The 20,918-nt window shown below is 46.5% G+C and overlaps 1 protein-coding gene across 1 annotated transcript in view; it reads left to right on the plus strand.

Moving 5' to 3' along the window:
* The window catches only part of capn9 (calpain 9), a 536,943-nt gene that overhangs the window by 39,223 nt on the left and 476,802 nt on the right, over nucleotides 1-20,918 (plus strand). Inside the window, exons 5-7 of the mRNA XM_085996768.1 lie at nucleotides 572-740; nucleotides 1,178-1,261; nucleotides 2,162-2,247. Of these exons, the coding sequence (XP_085852894.1) occupies nucleotides 572-740; nucleotides 1,178-1,261; nucleotides 2,162-2,247 (339 nt within the window). The remainder of the gene's footprint in view (nucleotides 1-571; nucleotides 741-1,177; nucleotides 1,262-2,161; nucleotides 2,248-20,918) is intronic.

The following is a 20,918-nucleotide window of genomic DNA, read 5'->3' on the forward strand; positions in this document are numbered from 1 at the left end:
AACCGAGGCCCCGTCTGCCCTCTTGGGTGGATGTAAAAGATTCCATGGAACTATTTGAAGAAGAGCAGGGGTGTTATCCCCGGTGTCCGGGCTCAACATTTATCCCTCAACCAACATCATTAAAAAACAGATTATTTGGTCATTATCTCATTGCTGTTTGTGGGATCTTGTGTGTAAATTAACTGCCGCGTTTCCTACATTACAATAGTGACTACACTTCAAAAAGTACTTCATTGACTGTAAAGCACTTTGGGATGTCCTGAGGTTGTGAAAGGCGCTATAGAAATGCAAGTTCTTTCTTAACAAGAAAATAACAAAAGATGCAAGCGATGGAATGAAATTAAAATCTGACCTGAAACAGAGTTTGGGGGCCAGAGCAGGAGGTGCCTGGTCTTGCTGGAGTATCTCCAACTGATTGGATGGAGGATGGAGGCCCTGACATCAGCTGGTGGGGATATGTAAGGAGAACCATGGAAGCTGAATACAAAAGGAGATGGTTTATTCTTTTGCTAACGGAATGAGCAAAGTATACGCTTTGATGATGTAAATCCAGATTTGTGTGTTTTAACAGGATGTACGGTGGCTATGAATCGCTGAAAGGAGGCAGCACGTTAGAGGCCATGGAAGACTTTACTGGTGGCATGGGAGAGATATTTGATTTGAAAGAGGCACCCCCGCAGCTGTATACCCACATTCAAAAGGCATTGAAACGGGGCTGTATGTTGGGATGTTCCATTGACGTAAGTATTCAAATCCGTGCACAGGGATTTTCGTTCAAAACTATTCTCTAATACAGTCCCCACCACTTAAACCACCCGCATTTAAACCGCCCACATTTCAATTGGGGCAAATAGTGCAAACCATCTGCCGTAACAATTGTTGCTGATTCCAAAGTGGTTGGTTGCACAGCGGGTTTGGCGCACCGGTTATTCCCGGCAGAGACGGGTGTTCACCAGAACTTGCCCTTGAAATAGGAAGCGCTGAATTTGAGCGTATGGTGGAATCTTGTTACCTTCAATAGCTTTAGGGCAGGGCAAAAATTCTTTGGAATGTGACAAAATTGGTAGGAATCATCCAAACCGCATTTCGTGGGCTGATCATGTTAGCAGCAACACGTGGCAGGGCCTGCAAACCGTTAACACTATTATCACACGGTGTGTATTTTTAATTTTTGAAGATTACGAGCGCAGCTGAAACGGAAGCTCGCACCATGACTGGACTCGTCAAAGGACATGCGTATTCTGTTACTGGCGTGGACCAGGTGAGCTCTCCAATAGAAGCTTGTATTTCTTGTTAGATGTGCTGGTAGATTCAAAAGACTACATTGCTTTATTGAACTGTGTGTATTGTTTCCTTTCTCGACTACGTCCTCTCTCCTCCGCCTCCTCCTTGCTATGGCATCAGGTACCTTGCCTCAATGACCATTGTTCAAGTGTCAGCCTTGGTAGCGAGGACTGGTAGGCTAATTTCAACCATGGTGTGCATTGCAGCCGAGCCCACTCCTGTCCTTACCTGGTGCCTGCACATGTATATTTCCAACAAGGGTACCCAGATGGTGATCAGTAGCCACACAAGACGGACTGCTTTCCACCTTCCCTAGCCCAGGGGGGCTGAGCCCAGTTGTAGCAACCATGCCCCCAATCCCAGCTAAAATCAGCTAACTGACCGCAGACCCAGAGATCTAACAGGGACCTCCCAGGACTGTATGATTCAGACCCAGAGATCTAACCGGGGACCTCCCTGGACTGTATGATTCAGACCCAGAGATGGAGCGTAGAGAAATATAGGAAAGTTCAGAACACTTTTTCTGATGCTTACACAGAAAAATATATTTCAAAATTTCTATGAAGAATTTAGAGTAAATCCAGCCATCCAGTGTTCACAGGGGAGGGCTGCATAGGGAGCCCAGGTCAGAGAATCTGTGCTGAGAGTTACAGCCCCCTCCAATCCCCTTCCGATACTCCCGGGTTTGGGGGGGGAAGCTTCAAAGGGAGTCGGAGAGTCCAGTGTTTTTGAACCAGTCTTCAAGCTGGGCTCTCTTTGACCACAGTTCCCCGCTGGCAGCATTAGATTTAGTCTTTTATCTTCTGGATGCTTTTTTTCTTATGACAATATATATATGGATTGGCTCTTTTTGCTCATATTACATTTCCTTTTGAAGGTGAACTCTAGAGGTCAGCCAGTGCAGCTGATCCGTGTAAGAAATCCCTGGGGTCAAGTAGAATGGAACGGACCATGGAGTGACAAGTAGGTGACGGAGAAACCATAGAGTAGAACTGTCGCAAGCACCTCATTACAGCATAATCCAGCACATCACACATCTGTTGGTGCTTTTAATCACCAAGACTTAAGATTACATCGAATGCACAGCACAAGAACAGGCCATTCGGACCAACTGCTTCATGCTGGTGTTTATGCTCCACACGAGCCTCCTCCCACCCCTCTTCATCTCACCCTATCATCATATCCTTCTATTCCTTTCTCCCTCGTGTGTTTATCTAGCTTCCCCCTAAATGCATCTAAGCTATTCGCTTTAACCAGTCCTTGTGGTAGCGAGTGATGTAAGCCCCCAAAGTGCGGACCAAGTGATATACAAGGTCGACGTCACCGGCTTGTTGTAAGAAAGACAGACCAACTAATTGAAGTCACAACGGTTTATTCAGGCCTGGGGAGAACCTTTCAGATTGCTGTCTGAATCCAACTCCACCGATATCCTAGCAACGTTCACAATTATACAAAAATCAACCCCTGCCCTAGGGGTGGGGGTAAAGCTTATCAGCATATGCAGAGTTATAGCTAAATTGCAATTATAAACCATGACATTTCCTCCTCCTGCCATCCACAAATCCCACATTTCAGTTATCAATTGGTCCCATCACCTCCTGTGACTGTGGGCCTCATCTTAATTGCTTTACAACCATCCAGTTGCCCGTAGCCAGGTGGTTTTGCTCGTTACATGTTTCCTTAAGATAACAGTCCTCGTTAAGGCATGCAAAGCACAGACTTTTGGCCTCGTCTCGGGTTACCCCTGCAAAGCAAGCACATTCTGATTAGTCCCACCATACTTTGAAGAATGGAACCCTGTTGTAATTTACAACAAACAAATTATTCGATATGTCATCTTGTATATGTGCCGCCTTGCCTGGCTGACCAGACATCCTCCCTAATCTTCCCACGAGTTGCTCTGCAGTTTAATCTCTCAGCAGTTGAAGTCACCTAGTCATGTTTTAAAACTTAGCTGGGTAAATGCAATATACAGACCTCTATATCATTTAACTCAGGGTAGGGATTAACCCATTATCTCCACCTTGTACATTGGTGCTGCAATTGAATCCTGGTTGTCTTGCCCTGTTATGCCCAATTTTTAATATCTTACTTCAGTCCCCCCTTTTGACCTTTTGGACAATTGTTCCAATACAGGTCAACATGTATTTCCACTTCCTGGTGTCTGCCAGAGCGTGCACTCCCTGGCCTTCTACCAGTCTAGGTTATACATGTGTATATACCCTATCAATCTGGAGGCCGACTTCCCCCCACGCGGTATGGTGGTCTTTCCTTTACGGTGGTCTTTCCTTTATGGTGGTCTTTTCTTTCTGCATTTCTTCCGGTGTAACCATTCCCGGGGCCCCTTAGACCCTGCATTAATGGTTTAGGCTTTCCGCTCAAGCTTGTCCCTCATTCCCGCATTGGGTGTGTGATGTGCCAATTCGAGACTGTCATCACTCACCAATCCTCATTCACCACCCTCCTTCTGCCACCCTCCTTCTGCCACCCCCGTCTTACGGTTGGCCGGCCTGGTCATTAATTACCATGCCCAATTAATCCCTTGTAATTTCAGGGCTTCCTATCCCGTCTTACACCATTTGCCTTGGAGAGGCGGGGGAGTTTTCCATACTTAACTTCTCTACCTGCCTCTCCTTAGGTTTGACTTCTTTCATGGCACCAATTTCGGCTTTACTCATTCTGGTGCAGAGGCACTGGAGCAGCAAAAATACACAATATATCATAATAACAATCATGAGGAATATCATTATGCCTTGTATCACTGAGGCGCCCAACGTCCCCGACCATCCTGATCCCCAATTATCAAAATAGGAGGAGGTGGGGGAGTCTCTAGTTTTCCTAGCCGCTTCCTGTATGTGGTTGGCGAGATCCTCAATCTCCTCTGAGTTATCTGGGATGTAAGTACAACATGATGGCCCTATTATGGCGCAAGTCCCTCCTTCTTTAGCCAATAAGTAATCTAAGGCCATTCGGTTCTGCATTGGTACTGTACGCGTGGCCACCAATTCTTCATTTATTGATCTGGCTACCCCGGCCATATCATTGGCTACTTGTTCCAATAATGTATTTAATTGGTCCGTTTCAAGAATGGTCCTGTGTACTCCATAAAAAGGCCACATTATGGCCATAACCTTTTCCCAGGTTTGCACCGCCCGCTTGCTCCTGCCCGTTGGGACCTCTTGTTGGGCGTCGGTTAGGGTTCTATGGTGGGTTACATCTGGCTGTACAAAGCCGAGGTAGCATGATCCTTCCCAGTTGGGCGGCAGCCAGGGGTACGCCCTTTCCCCGCATATAAAATACGTGCCATTATAGGCGTGTATAGTTTTATTAATCCGGAACATACCACTCCACGAATGCCATGCGGTATCCCCATCATTCCACTTTCCCCCGCTTGTCTTATTGATTACATTGGTCCAGTCTAGGTAAATGAAATCTCCTAAGGAAATGTTTACTCTATTTCTGGTTTTATGAACCGCCACTACTTCAATGAAGTTATCACAGATGCTCCACCCCATTAACTGTCCCTTGTTCTCGGTTTTGTTGAGACACCATACTCCCCGGTGCTTCCCCATCAGTGTCAACGAGGGAGGTGGCCCGGTTGCATCGAAGGTAGTCAGGTACCAGCCCTCAAATTTGTTCAGTGGGTATCCGGCTGACCTCCACATCCCCGTCCACATGTTGTTTATCCAAGAATAGTTACCATAGCTGGCGTTCTGTCTTACCAGCCATTCGACTATCTCGGGGTACTCATATCCCTTGCCTGCCATCATGGGAATCCCTCCCCTTGAAGTGTGTTGGGACCCTGGTGCAAACCCAACAACTCGAGAGATTTAGCTGACTGGCGTACTTCCATGACATGTACAGGTAACTGTTCCCTGTCGCTGCGGGATTTCCTTCCACATTATCGGGCGCCCTTAGGCCTAAAAGGCCATATAAAAACAAAGAGTTAATCATTCTGTTTGTTGCCTGTCGGCTGTCTTCGTCGTCCGGTTCCTCCTCTGATGGGTTCTGTGGAAATACAAGGCTGGTCATCACCAGCAATTGATTAATGCAATCTTATTACTTCTAACATTTCGGGCCCTATATCGTCCCGCCATATTTCCTGACATGCACACAGTAATCCCACAGTCATCTAAATTATACTAATCCATCCAATTTCTATGAATTTTTTTAAAGAGTGGTTACACTTATTCTAATTTTCAATTTATCCTCACTAATTCAATTCTTTCTCTTGGTTGGTTCGCTGGTGGAGGCATGCCCCTCTGCTCCTGGCTAACTTCCCAGAGGTATTTAAATATACATACTACAGGTAGACTACCCTTTATCCGAACTTCCGAAAACCGAAACCCTCTAAAAACCGAAGGTTTTTTTATTCAGCGTAAGTCGTGCGCACGGCATGACCAGAGGGGCGCACGACTTACGCTGAGCAGGGCAGAGGGTCACTGAGTTCCCTCCTGGGTAGGAGATTGCAGGCCGAGCCGGGCAGTGTGAAGGAGGTATACCGGGAGAGTGAACCCAACAATACAGCGGCCCGTCCGATAGCTGCAGCGGCCTGTCCGATATTCTTTTCGACCCCCCGCCGACCCCCACCCTTTTGGATAAGGGATAGTGTATCCTTTATCCGCACTTCCGAAAACCGAAATCCTCTGAAAACCGAAAGTGTTTTCGTTCAGCGTAAGTCGTGTGCACGGCCCCGACCCCCGCCGACCCCCACCCCCGACCCCCCGCCGACCCCCCCGCTGACCCCCCCGCCGACCCGACCCCCGCGACCGTGACCCCGACCCCCCGCCGACCCCCACCCCCGACAAATTTCCCAGTCTTATAAAATACCTTCCGAAAACCGAAATTTTCCGAAAACCGAAACACGGCTGGTCCCGAGGTTTTCGGATAAAGGATAGTCTACCTGTACAAAGAATACTGCTAGCGTCATACAGCACGATGTTATTAATGCGAGCATGAGGTCATCTCTCTCCTGTTGGACCCTGTTCCGGTAATCCTCGCTCTCCCTCTAAGGTGTGATTTCCGGACTACTCATTGGCTTCCTTATATAATTTCAGCTGTGTCCAGTGTTTCTACCTCCCTTTTCCTGTGCCGTGTATGTCTATACACGCACATGTATCACTGGTCATTAACACCTCGTATGGTCCTTCCCACCGGAGCCTTAGTCCCGGTTTTACTGGTAGGATTTTGGACATTACCTGGCTTCCCACCCCGGGTAACACTTTCTTTTGTTCTTCTGTGTCTTTTTCTAGGTCCCTAATTATCTGCTGGTCTCTGGCCTCCTGCCTTAGCCCGTGTAGTTCTGTGCATAATTGTTTCACAAACCTACCAATTCTGTCTTTCAAAAATCCTACGTCCCCCTCCCCTGTAGCTACTCCTTCGGGGAGTGCCATTGCCCGTCCAGTCATTAACTCAAAAGGGGTTAATCCGGTTGTCCTATTTGGCGTAGCACTCAGCCTCATCAAAATCGCAGGTAACAACTCTGCCCAACCTTGCCCTGTTTCTTCAATTGCTTTAGTGAGGGACCGTTTGAGTGTCTGGTTCATCCTCTCTACCATACCTGAACTCTCCAGATGATATGGTATATGGAACCTTTGTTTTACCCCTAGCAGGGCACAAGCTTCCTTCATTACCTTTCCAGTAAAAATGTGTCCCGTTATCTGAGTCTACTTGTAAGGGGACTCCCCACCTGGGTATTATTTCTTCTGCCATGATCCGGGCCACTGTACCAGCGGTACAGTTTCGGGTGGCGAAAGCCTCCACCCACCGGGTGAACTGGTCAATTACCACCAAGCAATACATCTTTCCTTTGCTCTTAACTAGGGGCCCCGTGAAGTCAATTTGTATTTTCTCCCAGGGTCCCTTTGGTCTCAGCTGCCTACCCCACTTTACCTTCACTGGCTTCCCGGTATTGCATTGCGCGCAAATGTGGCAATCCTTGCAATACTCCCTCACACTGTTTGACAGTCCGGGCCACCACCAATATCGGCCTAGGTTATCTGTCATTCGGCTGGCCCCGGTGTGGGCCTGCCCATGGTACAACCTCATTAGTTCTTGTTGGATACAGCTGGGTGCACATACCCGACCTTCCTTTCTCCACACCCCATCCCTTGACCGCGCCGCTCCCTTTTCTTCCCAGATTTTTAATTCGGCTTCTGGTATGTCTTGATGCAGTTTGACAATATTATACTCGACGGGCGCAAGGGGTACTGGGGCTCCTTCTATTGCTTTTGCGCTGGCACATGATACTTCAGTCATGGCTTTGGCGGCTAAATCTGCTGCCCTGTTTCCCTGTTCTTGAGGGATCTTTCCCTTGGTATGTGCTTTGACCTTTACTACGGCTACCTCGGTTGGCCCGTGCGCGGCTTCCACCAATGATTTTACTATGTTTAAATGTTGGATGGGGGTTCCCCCGGAAGTGACATATCCCCCCCCTGCTCCAGGAGGCCATGTAGTCGTGCACTATTCCGAAAGCGTAGCGGCTGTCTGTATATATATATTGGCCCTTTTTCCCGTGGCCATCCTCAGGGCTTTTGTCAGAGCGGTCAATTCCGCTACTTGAGCGGATTTATCCCCGGGGAGGGTTCCGGCTTGTAACACCGTTCCATCCACATTCACCACCGCCCAGCCTGTCCTCGGCTTTCCCTGCACATACTTTCGGGATCCATCTATGTATAACTCCAAGTCCGCTTTGGCCAGGGGTATTTCCTTTATTTTATCTACGTCATTTTCTGGCTCCTCCTCATTCATACATTGTTAGTCCTCCCCTTCCATGATCATCATGGAGGTGGGGTTCTGCCCCATGTCCCTGACTATCTGTATTGACTTGTTCCTGGGTAATAGTACCGCCTCCCAGGCTGCTCATCGAGCATTCGAGACAGACTTTAGTCGTCCCGTATTAAGTAGTTCTACCAGGGCGTGCTGGGTGTGTAGCACAATATCTCCGGTCATTATGATCGGTTCACTGACTTGTACTGCCCATCTGGCACAATCTCTCTATAGCGGCCACGCAGCGGGGCGTACCTGCCATGATGGGGGATCGTCTGGTGGAATAATAGGCCACCAATCTCATGCTTCCTCCGTGTTCCTGGGCTACTACGGCGCTATAGTGTCCGTCGTGGTTGTGACAGAATATGTGATATGGTCTTCCTTGGTCAGGTAATCCTAGCGCGGGGGCAGCGGTCAGGGCATATTTAAGTTTTGAAAATGCTTCTTCCTGTGTTACCATCCACTCAATGGGTTCTTCTGCTGCCCTACCCCCCTTCGTTAATTCATACAGGGGTGCTGCCATGCGCGAGAAGCCTTCTATAAAGTTCCTGCTAAAGTTAAAGCGACCGAGTACCTGCCGTACTCCTCTCACGTCTACGGGCCTGGGCATTCAGCTGATTGCCTCTTTCCTTTCCTCTGGCATAGCCCTTTTTCCCATACTGACCCTATACCCCAGGTACGTGACTTCTGATTTTCCTATCTGAGCTTTGGCTGGGTTTGCCTTAAAACCCACATTCCGTAGGGCTGAGAAGGCCTTTGTTAGGGCCCCCTTATGTCCCTCTTTCATTTCTGACGCTATTAGGAGGTCATCCACGTATTGTAAGAGGGTACTATTTTCATCCTCTAAATCTATGTCTTCCAAAGCTCTGGCCATGTGGCGGTGAAAGATGGCTGGGCTATTATGGAATCCCTGTGGGACCCGTGTCCAAGTATACTGTTTGTTATCTACGGTGAAGGCAAACTTTTCTTGTGATTCCTCATGCAGAGGAATAGACCAGAATCCATTTGCGATGTCTAACACGGTGAATATTTTATGTTCGGGTTTTAAGCCGTTAAAGATAGTAGCTGGGCTTGCTACAATTGGATATTCCTTTGGGGTTACTTTATTCAAGGCTGTATAATCGACTGTAAGTCAGCGATGAGTCAGCCTACAGGGAGGAGGTCCAGTATCTCATGAAGTGGTGCGCCGACAACAATCTGGCCCTTAACATCAAGAAAACCAAGGAAATCATTGTGGACTTCAGGAAGTCTAAAGGCGGAAGACACACCCCCATCCACATCCAAGGGGCTGTGGTGGAAAGGGTGAGCAGCTTTAAGTTCCTCGGAGTCCACATCACGGAAGATCTCTCCTGGTCCCTCAATACCTCCTCTTTGGTGAAGAAGGCTCAGCAGCGCCTATATTTCCTAAGGAGGCTGAAGGGATGCAACCTGTCACCCCGGATCCTCTCTAACTTTTACCGCTGCACAATAGAGAGCATCCTGACGAACTGTATCACAGTGTGGTATAGCAGCTGTACCTCCTATGACCGGAAAGCCCTGCAACGGGTAGTCAAAACTGCCCAACGCATTACCGGCACCCGGCTAGCGACCATTGAGAACATCTACCAGAAACGCTGTCTACAAAGGTCACTGACCATCATCAAAGACCCTACCCACCCCAGCCACAGTTTGTTTGCCCCCTTGCCATCTGGAAGACACTACAGATGCATTCGCACCCGCACAACCAGATTTAGGAACAGCTTCTTTCCCAGGGCTGTCATCCTACTGAACTCTGCTAATAAACTCTAAAGCCTGCACATCTGTCAATGCACTTTATTATGTTTATGTTACAAGCCAAATGTATGTTAAATGTCTTAATCAAAATGTACACTCTCGGGAGCCGTAAGCTTACATTTCGTTGTACTGCACTTGTGCACTAACAATGACAATAAAGTTGATTATTATTATTATTATATAAGTCGATATGACGTGTCAAGTTTCTTTATGGGCCATACTGGAGAGTTGGTGCGGACACTGTTTCTCGCAAGATTCCTTGGTTAGCTAGTTCTGATACAATACCCTGCACGGCTGTCTGTGCCTCCGCTTTAATTGGGTATTGTTTATGGGGTCGGTGGGATGGTCCGGGGACTCTGACGGGGTTCATTTTAACCAGTCCGCAGTCTTGTTTGTGTTTGGCCCATATTTCGGGGAATTGGTGGCACATTTCCTCCCATCTTCCCTTTTCGTCCCACTTGGGGTCTATTATTCGGATAGCACTGATGGCGCATGCCATCTTGGATCCCCTGGATTTATTTCTCTCTTCCTTGTGGTTATCGGGCCATAGCAGCTTGTCCTGCTTGGGGTCTGTACAGATAACTGTAGCTGTAGTAAAGACAGCTGCTTTACGGTAGCTGTAGTAAAGACAGCTGCTTGATGGCAGTCATATAAATAGGAAGCCATCTTGGCCATGCGGCAGTACTGTATGAGCTGGCACTGACTCAAGACCTAGTACTCAAAGATATCTACTCGTAAGCCTCTTAATACTAAGATATAAGATAACATTACATGGTACCAGGATTTATAGAACGCATGATACGGGCATACCACAACAATGGAAGGGATAAAACCACCAACTAGCCTGCAACTTGACGGAAATCTGGACGAAAATTGGCGCAAATTCAAACAACGCTTTCTTCTCTACCTCACAGTGATCGACGCCACGACTAGCTCTGGAACACGTAAGGTAGCTTTGTTGCTAACAGTGGCTGGCTCGCAGGCAATCGAGCTGTATAATACATTTACGTTTGCGGCTGAAGGTGACAAAAATGATCTGGACAAGGTGATAGATTTGTTCAATAAATACTGCACACCTAAAAAGAATGAAACGTTCGAGAGATTTGTTTTTCGCTCCCGCGTGCAAAAGCAAGGAGAATCCTTTGATGTTTTTCTGACGGACTTGAAAACAAAAGCACAAACATGTAACTTTGGAGACTTGAAGGAATCGATGATACGCGATCAGGTCATTTTCGGAATACTTGACAAGAAGGTGAGGGAGAGAATACTTAGGGACAATGACTTAACTTTGGATGCTGCAGTGAAAATATGTCATGCTAGTGAACTCTCAGCCATGCACACGCAAACATTCGATGGGAGAACTACAGCAACGGGCGTGAGAGCGCTGGGACTGGACAACCTACCAGTGGATGTAGTACACAGAAGGGACACAAGAGGGTGCACAGAGTTCAGGACTATGACACCATACGATTGCAGACGGTGCAGCAATAGACACGTGGCAAGACAATGTCCAGCTTATGGGAAGAACTGTGCAAAATGTAAAGGCAGGAATCACTGCTAAAATGTGCTTTTAGGAAGAGAAAACCGAAGGTAAAAAGATAGTGCATGCTATTGAGACTGAAGACACGGAATCGGAGACTTTGTATGTTGGAATGGTGCAAAATGACTTAAAACAGGGTAACGATATGGAAAAGGAAGTACATTCCGTAGGACTAAAGACTGAAGTTTGGATAGCCCCCTTGCTGGTAAATGGCACCATTGTTCCCTTCAAGCTAGATACAGGTGCTAAGGCAAACCTCATAAGCTGGAGTGATGCACGGAATCTCAAAGTGAGACCAAAAATACTGAACAATACAATGGCTTTGAAGGCGTACAATGGACAAAGTATTGAAACAAAAGGAACGTGTAGGCTGAATGTTAAGGTAAAAAATCGCATTCACCCATTGACGTTTGTTATAGTGCCTGAAGGACACGAGTCACTGTTGGGGGATAAGGCATGTGTGGATTTGGGCTTGGTAAAACGAGTCTATACTATTAATGAACTGAACTGTGTGCAGAGTGCCACCCAAGACAGTACAAATATAAAGCATGATGCTATAACACACAAGTACGCAGATGTATTTCAGGGTTTCGGAGCACTGCCCTTTACATACTCTATCAAACTGAGAGATGACGCACAACCTGTGATTCACGCACCCAGGAGAGTTCCGGTGGCCCTCCGTGAGAAACTGCGGAAAGAGCTAGACCGCATGGAGGGACTAGGTGTCATAAAGAAGACTGAGGAACCGACTGACTGGGTAAATTCCATGGTTTGCGTCAATTCAAAAAAGACTGATAAATTGCGTGTCTGCATGGATCCCAAGGACCTTAACGCTAATATAAAAAGAGAGCACTATCAAATCCCTAAGAGAGAGGAAATAGTCAGCGAAATGACAGGAGCAAAATTCTTCTCCAAGATGGACGCCTCGCATGGATTCTGGCAGCTGAAACTTGATGGAGAGTGCTAAGCTGTGCACCTTTAACACCCCGTTTGGTCGATACTCTTACCAGCGCCTGCCCTTCGGCATTAGCTCCGCCCCAGAAATCTTCCACAGAGCAATGGAGCAAATCATCGAGGGCCTGGATGGTGTGCGGGTATACGTGGATAATCTGGTAGTATGGGGCTCCACTCAGTGAGAGCACGACACCAGACTGGAAAAAACACTTCAGAGGATACGGCAGTATGGACTCAAACTAAATAAAGACAAATGTCAGTTCAGCGTCAATGAAATCACATTCTTCGGGGACAAGATTTCTGCAGAAGGGATTCAGCCAGACAAGTCAAGGTAAAGGCCATACATGACATGGAAAAACCAAAGGACAAGAAAGGGGTTCAGCGGGCCCTTGGCATGGTTAATTAACTAGGGAAATTCATTCCAAATCTGGCAGTGAAAACCGCTCACTTGAGAAAACTGCTGCACCAAGAGACAGAGTTCCAATGGGGACATGAACATGAGAATGAATGGAAGGGGCTGCTACACATTCTAGCAAGTGAACCCCTACTGAAGTTCTTCTGCCCTGAAAAGAGGACAAAAGTGTCCACAGATGCCTCTAAGGATGGATTAGGGGCTGTCCTTCTACAGGAAGATGAAGGAGAATGGCGACCAGTGGCATATGCGTCACACTCCATGACGGCTACAGAGTGCTGGTATGCGCAAATAGAGGAGTACCTGGGCTTGGCATTTGGGTGTGAAAAATTTCATACCTACATCTATAGACTTCCCAAGGTTATCCTAGAAACTGACCATAAGCCACTGCTAGGGACCGCAAAAAAGAATCTGTGTGACATGTCATCACGGATACAGCGCCTAATGATAAGACTACAATGTTATGATTTTGAGCTCACATATGTGCCAGGGACACAAATGTTCATAGCAGATATACTATCCAGGGCTGCGCCTTGTGCCACACAAAACAGTGAAACAGAAGAGGATGTGGCCCTTCATGTGGATATGGTCTATGCAGCATTGCCCGCCTCACAGGAACAACTATCAAAGATAGCCACAGAGACATCAAAGGACCCTGTTCTGAGGAAAGTGATGAGAAATCTTCAAGAGGGTTGGAAGAAAGGGTCATGTAAACAATATCATCATATTCAGTCTGAGCTTTCTGTGGTCAATGGACTACTGCTTAAGTGTGACAGGATTGTAGTGCCCATCTCTATGCGATGAGAAATGCTTCACAGGATACATGAAGGACTTCTGGGTGTGGGTAGTGTTTATATGTACCGGCAGTTATTGCAAGGTATAGTTACACTGACAGTTTTTACATGTTGTTAATAGTAATTAATAGTAGTTACACTGACTGTTTTTATATGTTGTTAATATGTGTTCTATGTGTTATGTTATGGTGTTTACTGTTTATGTCATCGTTGAGGGGGCAAGATGTACAGATAACTGTAGCTGTAGTAAAGACAGCTGCTTTACAGTAGCTGTAGTAAAGACAGCTGCTTGACAGCAGTCGTATAATTAGGAAGCCATCTTGGCCATGCGGTAGTACTGCACGAGCTGGCACTGACTCAAGACCTAATAAAGAGTACTCAACGATATCTACTCGTAAGCTTCTTAATACTAAGATATAAGATAACATTACAGGGTCGATTAAAACTCCCACTTCCCTTAGTATGTCTATACCCATGATGGTTCCCTCAGTATTTTCACAGATCCAAAAACTTGTAGGTATAGCGATTTTTCCTAAATCTAACAATACTGTCTCACTTTTCCATGCTTTAATTTTAACTCCGCCTATGCTGGAGATAAACATGTTCGTCTTAGTTCGTGGCAAAGGTAAATTCGTCACGGATATTGTGGCCCCTGTGTCTATCAGCATTTGGCACTGTCGGCCCCCTACCAGCGCACTAATAATCATTCTAGGGTCTCCCTTTGCCGGGTCTCCGAGGGCCGCTGCCCTTTTTCATTTGTTTGACTAGTTTCTCCACTTTCCTTGCCAGTTCCCCTATGTCCTCTCCCTCTGAGGTATCTGAAGAGTCATCTCTTCTATACCTTCTACTCTTTCTTTTCCTCTCGCCCCCTCTCGTCTTCCCAATCCTGTATTCCCTGCTTGATCAATTTTGCCACATTTTCCTCACTAACCTCTGTCCCTCCAGTGCAAAACCCCGGCTTTCCTCCTTGTCTAGGTCTCTTACCTTCCCTTCCTCCTCCTCTCTTCCAACAGTGTTGTTGCTTATGTCCTGGTTTTCCACAATTATGGCAGGATCCCTGTTGCTGCGATGTCTGATTACCTCCCTCATTTTGTCGCCTAGGGCAATCCCTTTTCACGTGGCCCTCCTGCCCGCAACCGAAACACGCCGCTACGTGTACTGCATCTTCATTATCGCTATCCGTCTTTAGGGCAGCTATTTTAAGTTTAGCCTGTTCTTGGGTCTGATTATCTACTTCACACATCCCAAGTATTGTGGACCACTAGCCCCATTTTTATTGCATTCTGGTGCATTGAACTTAGTCCTTGTTTAAATGTCTGCAGGAAGCAAGTGTTGTCTTTGTTTAAGGGGCCCGGAATTCCACAGTTCCCCTCAAAGGCTGCCCACTTTCGTTTCCCATAATCGATGGCGCTTTCTCCCTTTTTTTGTGTGATTCCGCTTATAGCTGCCCAATTTACGGGGGCTTGTCCCATTGCTGTATCCACAGCAGCCTTGAATTGGTCAAATTCAAGGGCTAATTGTTGGATTGTTTGTCCCGTGGCGGTGGCCCACAGACCGTTCCCGTGATTGCCCGTTACCAATCTCCACTGCTCCTCGGGACATTTGGCTCGTACCAATTGATCGAGATCTATATTATGTAAGGCATGATTTATGCGTATCTCGCGCAGTTTGTGCCAAAACGTCTGATTGTTCTGGCGGTGTTTTAAGGTTGGTAATTCATTGAGGAGAATTACCCGATCCTGCAAGCTCAATGGTGTATAGGTCAGCGTTGTTGAAGCCGGCCTGCCTGGGGTTGCCGGGTTCCCACCTACCGCCGGGACTGCTGGTCTATACTGTAAAGCTATCGGTGCCATTGGAACCGATTCCTGGACTGCCGACTCGTGTCCTGTATACGGGGGAGGGCATTCGGTCGCCCCCCCCCCCGGGTCGGTTCTGGGTATAGCCTTTCCCGAGAGTCATCCGGGTTAGGGGCAATTGCGGCTACTGGATACTGTTTATGATCCTGTCTCTGGGACAGGCATTCCCAGTTGTAACATGCTGCTACAATAACGTGTGCCTTTTCCAATTTGTCTTTTGTTTGTTTCTTCCACCATTCTCTCTTTACCTTTGGTCTATCGTCTGGGTCCCACCCTGCATTCTTCATTTTCTCTATTAGCTTTTTACTTGTGTCAAAGACGTAGCATGTTACAGTTCCCGGGTCTCCCCAAATTTCTCCCCAGGGTTCTTCTTCCCCATTCTTGGTCATAACTAAACGTTACGTTTAATGCTTAATTCACGGTATTACATAAGAACATAAGAAATAGGAGCAGGAGTAGGCCAATCGGCCCCTCGAGCCTGCTCCGCCATTCAATAAGATCATGGCTGATCTGATCCTAACCTCGAACCTACTTTCACTCTCCATCCCACCCGAACCCATGTGATCTCCCGGAAGAGGCGAAAAACCAGATAAAAAACCCAATGGCCAATTTGGGAGAAAAAATCTGGGAAATTCCTCTCCGACCCATCTAGGCGATCGAAACTCGTCCAGGCGATCAAAACTCGTCCAGGAGATCACTCTGTCCCTGTATTTCCTGCAGTACTTACCTTCTATAAGAGGTGATCTCCACCCCAGCCAGGAACAGGCCCAATTTACTCTTGAAGGATTCCTAGCTGGCAGCCTGTTCCCGAGGTCTCCACTAATCCCTGTGAATAGGACCATCAACTGAAATCTAACACAGAATTAGAACACAAGAAGTAGGAGCAGGACCAGGCTACACGGCCCCTGGGCCCGCTCTGCCACCCACAGGGCCATGACCGATCCGAACCTAGCCTCATGCCTGATTTCCTACCCATTCCCCGTAACCCCTAATTCCCCTTACTTCTAGGAAACTGTCTATTTCTGTTTTAAATTTATTTAATGTAGCTTCCACAGCTCTCTGGGGCAGAAAGTTCCACAGACCTACCACCCTTTGAGTGAAGAAGTTTCTCCTCATCTCAGTTTTGAAAGAGCAACCCCTTATTCTAAGATTATGCCCCCTAGTTCTAGTTTCACCCATCATTGGAAACATCCTCACCGCATCCACCCGATCCAACCCCTTCACAATCTTATATGTTTCAATAAGATCGCCTTTCATTCTTCTGAACTCCAATGAGTAGAGTCCCAATCTACTCAACCTCTCCTCATATATCAACCCCCTCATCCCCGGGATTAACCGAGTGAACCTTCTTTGTACTGCCTCGAGAGCAAGTATGTCTTTTCTTAAGTATGGACACCAATACTGTATGCAGCATTCCAGGTGTGGTCTCACCAATACCTTGTACAACTGCAGCAATACCTCCCTGTTTTTATATTCCATCCCCCTAGTAATAAAAGCCAACATTCCATTGGCCTTCTTGATCACCTGCTGCACCTGCATACTAACTTTTTGTGTTTCGTGCACCAGGACCCCCAGATCCCTTTGTACTGCAGTACTTTCCAGTTTCTTGCCATTAAGATAATAACTTGTTCCATGATTTTTCCTGCCAAAGTGCATAACCTCACACTTTCCAGTATTATATTCCATCTGCCAAATCTCTGCCCACTTACTTAGCCTGTCTAGGTCCCTTTGCAGGTTTTTTATGTCCTCCTCACTCAGTACTTTCCCTCCCATCTTTGTATCATCTGCAAACTTTGATATGTTACACTCGGTCCCTTCCTCCAAATCGTTAATATAGATTGTAAAGAGTTGGGGTCCCAGCACTGACCCCTGCGGAACACCACTAGTTACTGATTGCCAGTCTGAGAATGAGCCATTTATCCCAACTCTCTGCTTTCTATTAGATAGCCAATCCTCCACCCATGCCAGAATATTACCCCCAATCCCGTGATTTTTTATCTTGAGCAATAATCTTTTATGTGGCACCTTGTTGGTGGATTAGGTTTGTACGCTGCGTTGTTTGCCCCTATAGCGTTACCTTAATTCGTTTCTCACTTCCTGTCAATCACTCCGTTTCGTTAAACACACACACACCAACCCTTTAGTCCCGAGGTTTTGATACTGTGGGGTCTGTGGCTCCCTGCGTCCTACTTGACCCTGACCATCACGTGGAACTACTGTCCTCTTAATTCCGGCTCAGGCTAGGCATTGGGACAGACCTCACCCTTGTCCGTTTTAACCTCTTTGTGACTGTAGAGTTTTATTTAATTCACTCGCTATTGTGCACCCATTCATTCGTTTGTTGAGGTTTCGCCGCCTCTCGGCTTAAAGGATTTCCCGCCTCTTGGGTTAGGGGACTTCCCGCCCCTGTCGGTTTACTTTTTGGCGTGAAGGACTTGATGAGGTTTCGCCGCCTCCCTGCTTAAAGGATTTCCCGCCTCCCGGGTTAGGGGACTTCCCGCCCCGTCGGTTTACTGAGGTTTCGCCGCCTCCCGGCTTAAAGGATTTCCCGCCTCCCGGGTTAGGGGACTTCCCGCCCCGTCGGTTTACTGAGGTTTCGCCGCCTCCCGGCTTAAAGGATTTCCCGCCTCCTGGGTTAGGGGACTTCCCGCCCCTGTCGGTTTACTTTTTAACCGCCTTCAATTAAAGGTGTCTTTCTTTTTACAGTTCTTTTGTACGTCGATTCTTACTTGACGTCTCGCCAGCGATTAACCTCTAATTTTACAGGTGGTAATTAAAACATACTCACTCATCTTAGGTTATCGTCCGAGAGTCTTGTTCAGATCGCGTATCCCATCCTCGTCGCCAATTGATGTAAGCCCCCAAAGTGCGGACCAAGTGATATACAAGGTTGACGTCACCGGCTTGTTGTAAGAAAGACAGACCAACTAATTGAAGTCACAACGGTTTATTCAGGCCTGGGGAGAACCTTTCAGATCGCTGTCTGAATCCAACTCCACCGATATCCTAGCAACGTTCACAATTATACAAAAATCAAGCCCCTGCCCTAGGGGCGGGGGTAAAGCTTATCAGCATATACAGAGTTATAGCTAAATTGCAATTATAAACCATGATATTTCCTCTTCCTGCCACCCACAAATCCCACATTTCAGTTATCAATTGGTCCCATCACCTCCTGTGACTGTGGGCCTCATCTTAATTGCTTTACAACCATCCAGTTGCCTGTAGCCAGGTGGTTTTGCTCGTTACATGTTTCCTTAAGATAACAGTCCTCGTTAAGGCGTGCAAAGCACAGACTTTTGGCCTCGTCTCGGGTTACCCCTGCAAAGCAAGCACATTCTGATTAGTCCCACCATACTTTGAAGAATGGAACCCTGTTGTAATTTACAACAAACGAATTATTCGATATGTCATCTTGTATATGTGCCGCCTCGCCTGGCCGACCAGACATCCTCCCTAATCTTCCCACGAGTTGCTCTGCAGTTTAATCTCTCAGCAGTTGAAGTCACCTAGTCATGTTTTAAAACTTAGCTGGGTAAATGCAATATACAGACCTCTATATCGTTTAACTCAGGGTAGGGATTAACCCATTATCTCCACCTTGTACATTTGTAAGAAATCACACAACACCAGGTTATAGTCCAACAGCTTTATTTGAAATCACAAGCTTTCGGAGCACTGCTCCTTCTTCAGGTGAAGTGGAGAAATGCATAAAGACACAGCTTATATAGTCAGAGAATCATGTCAGATGTTTACAGGTAACCTTTCCAACTGCCATTTATCGCACCTCGGCAGAGAGATAATCACAGCAGTCAATTGGTGCTGCAATTGAATCCTGGTTGTCTTGCCCTGTTATGCCCAATTTTTAATATCTTATTTCACGAGTTCCACATTCTAACCACTCTCTGGGTAAAGAAGTTTCTCCTGAATTCCCTATTGGATTTATTAGTGACTATCTTATATTGATGGCCCTTAGTTTTGGTCTCCTCCACAAGTGGAAACATTTTCTCTACGTCTACCCTATCAAACCCCTTCATAATTTTAAAGACCTCTATCAGGTCACTCCTCAGTCTTCTCTTTTCTAGACAAAAGAACCCCAGTCTATCAATCTTTCCTGATATGTATAACCTCTCAGTTCCGGTATTGTCCTAGTAAATCTTGTACCTTTTCCTGTGCCTCTATATCCTTTTTATAATATGGAGACCAGAATTGTAAACTTGTAGTTAATAAATGGAAATGAGGCAAAAAATAATCTGATAGAACTGTGGCAAAAACCTCATCTAATATTTGCTGCCAGTCCTGTGTTGTATGTTGTATTTGTATCACTAAGGCTGCAACTTCCACTTACTGATGTCAGTCACCAGCGACTGATTGATAGAGTATTCTTTAAATGCTAAAATGTTCCAAAACGTTTGAGATTTAACAGGCATTTGCACAGTTTACAGAACTAAGGGGCTTAACGCCTGTTTTAGTCGTCTGCCCGGGACACCTAAAAAATCGGCCCCACTAATTAAATAGTGGGGCCGTTGCCTGCACAGTTTTGATGCACTTATTTAGGCATCCCACTGCTACATTGGCACCTGTTTTACACTCAAAAAACAGGAACATCCATAGCAATTTCTACCCCTTGGAGTAAGGAAATTTGCCGAAGGTTTCACCCCACTTGGGAATGGAGAACAGGTCCTCTCACTTGCGAGGTGAACACTAGGCCACAGGAGTCCCAGGGAGATTGACTGGTATGTTCGTAAAAATAGAGTCTGTGCATGTACTTCCTGTTCACAAACTTCACTTCCTGTTGTTGTGATTTTTTTGTCCTCACTTAACATTGGAATTCCCTATGTAAACATTTATAATTCAATTTCACTATGTAAACAGTTGCCATAACTTTTATTATTTGTTCTCAAGATGTGAGTAATGCCGGGACGGTCGCATGTATTGCCTATTCCTTGTTAGGAACATAGGAACAGCAGTAGACCTTTCAGTTCCTCGAGCCTGTTATGTATATTCTTTAAAGAACCGCCTTTGCAAAATGAGTCAGTGATGAGCGTGGCACAATCTCAAACGTTTTGGGACATGTTAGCAATTAAAGATTGTGGTTGATCTGTATCTTAACTCCATCTACTTGCCTTGATTCCGTAACCTTAGAATTTACAACACAGTTCACACAAGCCTAACAAAAATATCTCATTCTCAGTTTTGAAATTTTCAATTGATCCCCAGCCTCAACAGCTTTTTGGGGATGAGAATTCCAGATTTTCACTACCCTTTGTGTGAAGAAGTGCTTTGTGACATCACCCCTGAATGGCCTATCTCTAATTTTAATGTTGTGGCGGAGACCACATAGGGACAGTAACACAATTCACTATGTATAGCCAATGTTGTTATCGCTCCACATTATGTACGGAACTTGGTTGGGTTATCGGGGCAGGGTCCCTTTAAGAGTCGTCGATTGTGTGATGATGTCATAGCCCTGCGACGAGGCCGAGTCCCTCAGTCCATGCGGAGAGTTAATAAAGCTAACACGCATTTTTCTTTGC

Source organism: Somniosus microcephalus, chromosome 9, assembly GCF_052327205.1.
Source record: "Somniosus microcephalus isolate GS21.2 chromosome 9, FLI_Smic_1.0, whole genome shotgun sequence".
Classification (NCBI taxonomy): domain Eukaryota; kingdom Metazoa; phylum Chordata; class Chondrichthyes; order Squaliformes; family Somniosidae; genus Somniosus; species Somniosus microcephalus.